The sequence below is a fragment of the Varroa destructor genome, unplaced genomic scaffold (assembly GCF_002443255.2).
Source record: "Varroa destructor unplaced genomic scaffold, Vdes_3.0 BEIS01000002.1, whole genome shotgun sequence".
Taxonomy (NCBI): Eukaryota; Metazoa; Arthropoda; class Arachnida; order Mesostigmata; family Varroidae; genus Varroa; species Varroa destructor.
In genome coordinates, this window is record NW_019211455.1 from 55,625,264 (window position 1) to 55,634,422 (window position 9,159).

Genomic DNA, 9,159 nt, shown 5'->3' on the forward strand with positions numbered 1-9,159 from the left:
CAATTACCTAGGTGTATTTAAGCTTGAATCCCTGCCACAAAATTCAATATATCACGCTTATGTATAACGAAGCGGATTGAATGTTATCTCAATCATGACATCACCCATTTATTTCGAATAAGTATCTTGCCGCCATGGTGGAGTGCTTCTAAATTTAAATGTTTCTCTCTCTCGCAGTGAACCCTGACGTGTCAAACAGCTGACAGCAGACGACGCGGGCTTAGCTGAGAAGCGGGTTCACTCGAGTGCTGAAGGCGATTAAGAAAGCTCGTAGGTCCGATTTAGTGCAGTTTACTGGGTAACTAAGAAAAATATAGCGCGTAAAATCGCGTTCTTCATTAGACCCATCCCTCTTCGCATACTGAAATCTGAGCCAACTTTTATCCGTGAAAGCGAACAAAAAGGAGAACTTCAATGTAAGTGCAATTACGCATGAGTGTTACGCTTAAATTGTTTCTACATTTTGAAGCTGAAACTGAAAAACGTATACATGTATTATTTCCAACTTAAGAAGTCACTTGTATTGTTCTAGAGAATCAATCCATTTTAGTTTTGGTGTTACAAGCGTATTCCGATTTCCGTGACTTGGAATTCTACGAAATGGTAGCGTATTTTCCACTACGCCGCTGAAGAAATTACACCTATATTACTTTCGATAGACAGATCGTTACCTTGTGCACTCCTGTGCTTTCGTCGTGTAATTACTGCAGACTGAATTTGGATGCTATTTTCACCAACATTTAGCTATTTTGCGCCTCGTAAAGATGGCAAAAAAAATCTGCGAAATGTATTCGATTACGTATATTATGCACTACCATATATGATACAGATATATGTGTATTAAAAAGCAATCTTAAAACTTATTCAATCAGAGTTAACAGTTAGCAGTATGTATTTACACACATTAAGTACTGTTGTTTCGATAGTTGTGTGTGTGTGTGTGCGTGCGTGCACGTTCGTGTTTTTCACGGCATTATTATATAGCAAAGCCCGTAGATATAGACTATCCGTGTTCTCGTTCATATGCAGCAGAAGTAAGCTTCGTAATGACAAATTAAATGCCAGCTAAAGTATTTTAGGTTCAGGATCTGAGTACCTAAGCGAACTACGTTCTGTTTCTTTATTTTTATTGTATTGAGTTGTGTTACTGGTGGGACTTAAGATCCTGGCTTGGGAAAGCCACAGCGGTAATGCTTAATTGCGATAGATCTGAATGAAAGCAGAAGCTATGTTACATTGCTAACAGCCATTTGTGAATTGTCACAGTTGATGTCCTCCGCCTGACTCTTTGTCTAGCACTTGGAACATCTACACACATATATAATGTACGTTGAATAATGATCGATATCGCTTCTAACTTCTACTTCCATCAATAATAAACAAGGCTAATGAACGTACCTATGAATCGAAAACTTAACTCCAGCCTGCACTTAACACGGGTTAATCACTCTTATCAATACTGTGCGTAAAATGTCTCAAGAAAAACGAAAAAAAAAAGTATTTATTGTTATAAAAAATGAAACTAGGATGTTCAGCATCTAGATCTCTTATCGTTGTATTACATCACATCGAATGGATTGTATATAATAGTTTTCTCTTTAACGATGGACCTACTGTCGGCAGGCACGATTATCATTTTTAGAAAATTACTAGAATGTTCTGAAATCCTACTACAGTATTGGCGCATGTTGAGGTAACAGATATGTATGCACCCGAAGAATGTCCAAATATATGACAACCATAAATGTGCTTTCGTAATAATATATCTAATAAAGATCAGTTACTTGTGGTTACTTCAGATGATCCGGCTTAGATGTAGCGTTTTTGGTCGCGGAAGCAGTTTATGTCCGCCCTCGTTATGGGGTGAATATTTACTCGTGATTGGGATTGCCGCCTGTCTATTAAGTGAAGGTGTAGCGATACAGGATGCTGCCGAATTTGACCGAAAAGAAATTGATATTCGTAAAACAAAGTGTGAAGGTGAGACGGGCTAAAAGCGAGCGTTGATGTAGTCTTTGAAGGGGGATTTTAATATTGAGCATTGATACGCGTTCAATCGGATGTACGTGGTACGTGCATCATATTGATTTGAAATTGACGCCCATACCCGGAGAAAACGATCGTATTGGTAACTCGTCATCCGTTTTAATATTTTTTTTCAGTTCAATTTCAGTTTTTTTAGTTTCAGTTCAATTGGAATATATACTTAACATACTACTAATTATATAATTGTAATTTGTGAAATGTTCGATGTTTTGTAAAAAAAAGTTTCGATAGAAATAAAACCATTTGTAATTTAATCGCACTTTCGAATGTTTCTGTTTGTTCAATCAATATATATCTATATACATAAAGCTTTTTCAAGCGAATCCGATGGACTTTTGAATTACGCGCCGGTAGCAGACGAAATATAGACTGGCGAATACTTCAACTTGTGAGTGAAACCTGTGGAAGTTGTGCCAGGAGAAGTGAGTTCAGAAAGAAAAACATCTTTTAATTTGGGAAATCAGCGCTTACTGGTCTGCTTTCCTTAGAAGCCACAGCGCTGCGAAGATCCATCGAAAATTGGGAAAGACAATGGCAAGTTGGCCATAAGTGAAACCATGGTACATGAATGCAAATGTTTCAAAAACGGACATTGGAATGTCTGGGGAATGACTGCGGAAAAAATAACCAAAGATGGAAAGCGCGTGGCCAAAATCGAAGAAAGAGTTTACATACAAAACCATTCTCGACTAGAACTGGCAAAAGTGAAAAATAGGTCTCCCGCAAGTTGCCTTCATATCAGTTAAAAATGCGTGTAGAATAGTGGAATTTTAATAATAAAAATTCGTCATAAATCATAACAATCTCTCTCGCCAGCCAGAGAAGGACTAGGCAAGAGAAATACGTCACACTGGACAACACCTGCTACTATGAGAAGTAAAACAATCGTCTAAAGTAAAGTAATGAATGCAGTTCACTATTTCGAGTTCCTTAAGACACTCAGGGACCGTTGACACGGCAGACGAATGTGTGCAGTCACGCAGTTTACTTATTTAATGACAACGCCAGACTAGAAATTTACATATGGACGCAGGTGGCGGGTATATAGATGTCCAAAAGTTGCCAGAACGCTAAGGTAACTGCGTGAAAAAGAGAATAACTTGATTACGTTTAAAGAAATCATCGTTCTGGCCTAATTAGCGCAAAAGTGAATTATTATGTCCTCCTGATTCGCTTGTGACAGCTTGGTCATAAAACAATTACGTATGTATATAACATACGTACATTTTCAGTAATCTCTAGTGTAAACATTACAAAACGGCCTCCATAATGCGGTGTATGACCTATAACGTGAAGTGAGTAGAGAAAGCGTGAAAGGAAATTTTCTGCATGGTTATTTGTCACTTAGAAGTAATTCATTAGCATTCTTTTAATGTAAATGTGCCGAAACGTTCGGTTTTCCAACGCAGGTTGCTTAGCTCTAAGGGGTTGCCATAGTAACCATTATTAGATATACACACGTGTAATAACGTTATTTTGTGAGAAGTTCACATTCATGTATGCGGTATGCCTTAAACAGTCCTATTCTCTGGTCACTAAAGCTCATTTTAAACAAAATAATCTACAAAGCATATTATTTTCAAATTGAATCTCACTCGATTGCAGTCTGTAAAACGGCCGTGAAGATTCTTTTCAAAGAAGTGGAGAGCACTGACCCGGCGAAGGTTATAGAAGTTGGTTCGTTCAGATTACAGGCTGATGGAAGCACCCGACAGAAGAAGGTTAGACTTAGGTCTTGTCGTGCTTTTGTACGTCCGTCGATCAATACCTGCGTTAAATGATATGCTTTTTCGTATACGTTAAAGTTTAGGATTCTTTCTGTACTATTAATCTTTAAATTAAGTAAGTGAATAAATAACTTCTGAACTTACATAAAACAAGGAAACGTATGCACAAAATGAATATTTTTGTGGCTTTCTTTTGCAGTCGCCGAATCATAAACAGAGACGCTAGGTACACAACAGAATTAAAAATTGGGCTTATTTTAAATTACTTCGAAAGCCTAGTTTACCCCCTCTCCCCCACCAATACAATGAATACTCTATTTCTATAGAATTTGCTTCATAGAAGAAACCTGTGAAACCTGAAATGTGAGTAATAAAAAATTAACTCTGTTATTCTAATATACAATACCTTCCAGGTTTCTTTTCTGTTCAATTTCGAGAGTGTATTTTTCCATAACCTAGTATTCGTCCTGTTTACGAACTGTCTTCTCAACGTTAACTGCTAGCATTACCATACATTCTGACTGAAATCTAAAAAATTGCACAAAGTTGCAATTTGAATAATTATTCTTACTGTGCTTCAAGAAAACTGATTTAATTGTGGAGAATCTTTGTTTCTTTGTTATTTACGTATTCTACGTAATTTTACATCTTTCTAGGTGCCGTACCGAGGATCCGAAATTCAGCTACTTAGTCTTCTGGATGACGGCAAAGTCTGCGGTGGCATGAAAGATTATGTGCCCGTTACCGACAAACGATCGGGCCTTCCTACAATGATAAACATGGTTGAGGATATGGATAAGATACACCAAGTGAAATTCAACCCGAATCCTGAGTTCAACTCCAAGATGAACACATTTGTTTGTCACGTTTCTTTTTATTTTCTATGGTTTTATTAAGACTTTTAATGCGTTGTAGTTTTAATTTTACTCCTGCAATATAGGAAACAATTTCGTTCATTTAAGAACACTTTGTATTACACAGGGTACGACAAAAATCAAAAATGAGTCCTCAATGTGCTAGTAGGAAAGTAAACTATAGTAAAGGTGAGGGCAAAAAAATATAATGAAAAAACTCTCGATTTTCGCCTTAACCCTATATAGTGTGTACGTTATTCCTATGACAGTTTGTATCGACTGCGCTGCATTGTGGTAAATCAGTGCTTATCCTAGGATTAGATCTATCACATAGAATATTTCAGAACTTTATAATTCGTGATATTTTTATGTACTATATTATTTAATATATGAAACTGCTGGCAAAAGTTGCACTTAAAGCTTTCATCAATGCTGATTCTTTTATAGCTAGGGTTCTTTTGCATCGGGGTGAAATCAGAGCGGTAAGAAGTCATTATAAGTATTAGGTAGTTGCATAACAAGATATCATTTATTCTTACATTTTGATCTATAACCTTTTTTTTTTCTAATAACATCATAATTCCACTACTGAAGAACATTGTGGTTTTTAAGTGAGAAATTGCGATAAATGATTTTTGCAACCCTGCCATGGGGCTAAATTAACACGATTAATTTTATGGAGATCGAAATAAGATAGTCCAGATCCGAACACATCAATATTTTCCGTTCCAGCTCTCAACTTCTGTCAGATTGTTAAAGGTGTTTGAGGTTTGGCGTTGTCATGGTGGAAAACGATACCCCGTTTGCTCATTAGCTCCAGTGACTTTTTTCAAAGTTGTTGGCTATAAAAGTCAGCCGTTTTGCTGAGCCGCAACGTGTTATAATTATCAGGATTCCTTTCCAATCTGACTAGCATATGGCATCATCTTTTTTTTTGCTCTCAGTCGGAGCTTTTTTACAGGTTCTAGATCATTTCTTTCGAACATGTCGTATAAAATCCACTTATCATTCATAATCAACCGCTTTAGAAATGGTTCAATCCTATTGCAATTATTTCAATTTCGCAGATAGAAATGTGATCGAGTAAGTTTTCTGCGTCGAATTCTTTTGCGGGTATCTAATTTGTTGGCTACTCATGTGTCCGTCTTGCTTAACTTTCGGAATAACTTCTGCTATTTTTCCAAATTGTCGAGGGACATCGAAATTTTCAGAACGAATTCGACAGAGCACCTTTGGACCGTTTCTTCCGTTAAATCATCTCGACCATAAACAGAATAGTTTTTCCGGCCTGGGTAATACCTGTGTCTTCTCGTTTCTAACTACCATGGCACGATAGCGGGCATATTTTGGTTTTAGCAGTTAATATGTAGGATGTGCGGCGACAGGATTCATACTATTATACCAGAGTACGTATTGCATCACATTTGCTCTGACCGTCGTCTTTTTAAGCAGTGTAGTTTGCATTGCGTGTGTGACTCGTTGTGATAATACGAGGCAAAGAGGCAAAAAGCACTAGGCGCTGTTTCCTCAAATATGGACACTAATCTGGTTGGCTATACCGACTGGTTGCCCTGTCACTTCGAAGCTAGTGTTACTGGTAAACAAATCTTCAGGATATATATGAGTCGGATTTTCAGGAAAAAAAGGGAGATTAAATGCAGTGAGCAAATGGTGGGTGTCGTCGGTGAATGCTCCACTTAGTTTTTTTGGGTACTAACGTCGTATAACTCGTCGTACAACTAATGTGATCATATGGAATATGCGCATGATGACAACCGTGTATACCATCTAGGTAATTTTCAGGTAAATAGCGGCTTAGTACTAATAGTGTTATGTAAAGTAGTAAAAAAAAATAGTAGTAAAAATGAGCACACAGTGTGATGTTATTACTAATGTAGTTTTTTTTGTCCGCTCTTTCATAGTGTGAGGAAATAATGGGCGATCATGAGGATGCTCTGATGACTCTGTTCAAGCGCCACATCCACGCCGATGGATTAAAAACAACAGCGCACGATTTTGGACAACAGTTTTGCATTCACACAACAGGTAAGTGCGGTGAATTTGTGCTTGTCTTCTGTATTGGAATTAAATATTATAAGCCCATCTTATATTAAACACAAATTTGGTGATTACCGGGAACTATAGGAGCAAAACAAGTTCACTAATAGCTACAAAGTTCAATGACGAAAGCTTTTTGGGATTCTATTTCCAGCGTTCTATTTGCATAGTTAATGCGTTAATTTATTGAATTTACCATTGTCACCCGACTCTTTACTGGCTTTGTTAGGTTTGTGTAACGCTGATGATGAGATGGAGACTCTGAAAGCGAAAAATGCACCCACCGATTGGGATTTCCAGGAAGATGAAAACGAAGAGTTACATGTTGATACGGGCGACGGCCAGTTCGGAGATATTGAAACACCGTATGTCGACCGCACACAACAATTAAACGAATATAAAGATGACTACAAGCAAGATAAAAACGATGAATTTTAGACATTTCCACAGAGCACGAGCGACGCTACTCGACTGGTTCGGCGTTTCGCTTAAATGTGTATTCAAACTGGTATTTCGAATGATCTAATTGTTACTGTTTGTGTTGTTAATTACTCACGAACAGAACAGGGTAGTCTTCATCGGTTGTCCTCATATGAGCCGCCGAGGCATTTCAGGTTCGAACAATGAATTGTCATTTAGCAGATGATATCTTCATGGAAACATCGTTCATTTCTATAGCAGAACTTGGTTGCCTAACGGGGTTCTCCACTTGAATCTTTATAATTTATATAGGATTAAAATATATATTATATTAAATAGTATTTGATAAATAATATAAAATAAAAGAAAAACAAATAAGAAATAAATAATAAAGTAAATATTTTGACCGTTAGTGTGCATTTAGCTGAAGACTTCATCCCTGTTCATTAATATCAAACATAATATCAAACATATTTTGAAAGTTGATCGAAGTCTCGGATCGATATCACGTAAAGTTCTACGCAGTTTTTCATTCATTTGGTTCACCACGAGAATCCGTTGGGCTTCGATCACATCAAGAATAATCGACTTTTATGAGATTCTTATTTCCAAGTTATCGTTCAGCTATAATGCATGTATTGGTATAATTCACTTGTTTAAAATGAATGGGGTACAACCGCAATTATTTGCAAGCCCAGAATCATTATCATTCTGTGGCTGGCATGAAAATAACAACATGAAAATCGATAAAAATATTTTGCACTGAGGTGCGGCTGGGCAGTTATGACAACATTTCTAAGCTAAAGGTCACGATACATCCATACGTCAATAAGTCAAAGTACTTGCGACCGTGTTGGAATAAATTTTGCTTTTACTGGTGAATCCTAGCAGCAAAGCCGTTGACCCATATTGGGGTAAGTGGTGTTATGTTAAACTTGTCACATTATTGCTGCTATTTATTTGTTTGCCGCTGTTTTTTATTCGCACAATAGCAGAATCTACAGAATACAAGGTTTTTGTCGTAAGAAAATTTGGTATTTAATTTCCATCCGCTTCTAAATGTTATAAATGTTCAAAATATTATCGAATAATATTACAAAAAAAAACGTTTGTAATTATATATATATATATTAATCTATTCAACGCTTTTGTAAATGTATATTCAGTCCTGAAAAATTAAATGATGCGTCTAGTACCGTATCCTTCATTAACAAATATTTAATGAATAAAGTATCATCGCCTCTTATGACAGCAAATGCGATATATTTTAATGACTGTATCGTTGAAGTAGAACAAATAATTGTTAATTGAGAATTAAACCCGCATTGCTTCAGACAACTATCGTCTTGTAGCATTCGAACCAAGACCACCACAGCCCTCAGATGTGCAAACACGTAATAATACGTTTAAGATTTAATAGGCAACACCAGCAAGACTTCTGGAAGAGATGTGGAGGCGTTTTAGGGAGAATATGAATAAATAAACCTTGTTACATAATATATAATAATGTAATAATAGAATTTGCTCACGATAGTTGTCTTACCGGAAAATGACATCCTTTGATACTATATGATACCACTTATAGAGAATACTAATAGGTATATTTTTAATTTCTTTGCTTTCGAAAGTATAAACTGTTTTCCTACCAGAAGTAGCACGCAAGAGCAATATAAACCATAGATTCTTGTATACAGTAATCAATGTGCAGTTAAATTCCTTACAATGCTAGCTATTTGCTTTGAGAGAAATACATTGTGTCACTGTATTTATACCCAGTCGCCTATTTAGAGTTTTTGAAAGTGACCGTATCGGAGCTCTTATCAATATATGCTCACATTTACAGCTAAATGACATCAGCAGTTAGTAAAACTTTACTGTGCACGCCAACAATAGTGCTCCACTGTTACATTCTATGGCGATATAGGGGACGTATTAGTGCCGTTCCTTTAGACCTGGCAGAGAGACGGGCTCGGTAGCGTTTACGAATTTGTAGTTTTTTCGCTTTTTTCAGGCATGTCTTTTTCGGCACAGAAAACAAACTACAACTTCACCCT

General features: G+C 36.7%; 1 protein-coding gene across 2 annotated transcripts; it reads left to right on the plus strand.

The window, feature by feature from the left end:
• Positions 1-200: 200 nt before the first annotated feature.
• sel (canopy family protein seele) lies at positions 201-8,361 on the plus strand. Of its 2 annotated transcripts, none has more exons than XM_022793128.2 (6): positions 201-416; positions 1,800-1,980; positions 3,652-3,767; positions 4,430-4,630; positions 6,550-6,673; positions 6,915-8,361. In XM_022793128.2, the coding sequence occupies exons 2-6, from the start codon at positions 1,800-1,802 to the stop codon at positions 7,121-7,123; spliced, it is 831 nt and encodes a 276-aa protein (XP_022648863.1). In that variant the 5' UTR covers positions 201-416; the 3' UTR covers positions 7,124-8,361. The 2 variants fall into 2 exon arrangements, with proteins under 2 accessions (XP_022648863.1, XP_022648864.1); XM_022793129.2 differs by having other exon boundaries at positions 4,430-4,555.
• The last annotated feature ends 798 nt before the right edge of the window (positions 8,362-9,159 follow it).

Coding starts and splice junctions, on each gene's coding strand:
- sel (XM_022793128.2), top strand. CDS start 1,800: ATGATCCGGCTTAGATGTAGCGTTTTTGGTCGCGGAAGCAGTTTATGT. Junction 1,981..3,651: donor TCGTAAAACAAAGTGTGAAG/GTGAGACGGGCT, acceptor ACTCGATTGCAG/TCTGTAAAACGGCCGTGAAG. Junction 3,768..4,429: donor GAAGCACCCGACAGAAGAAG/GTTAGACTTAGG, acceptor ACATCTTTCTAG/GTGCCGTACCGAGGATCCGA.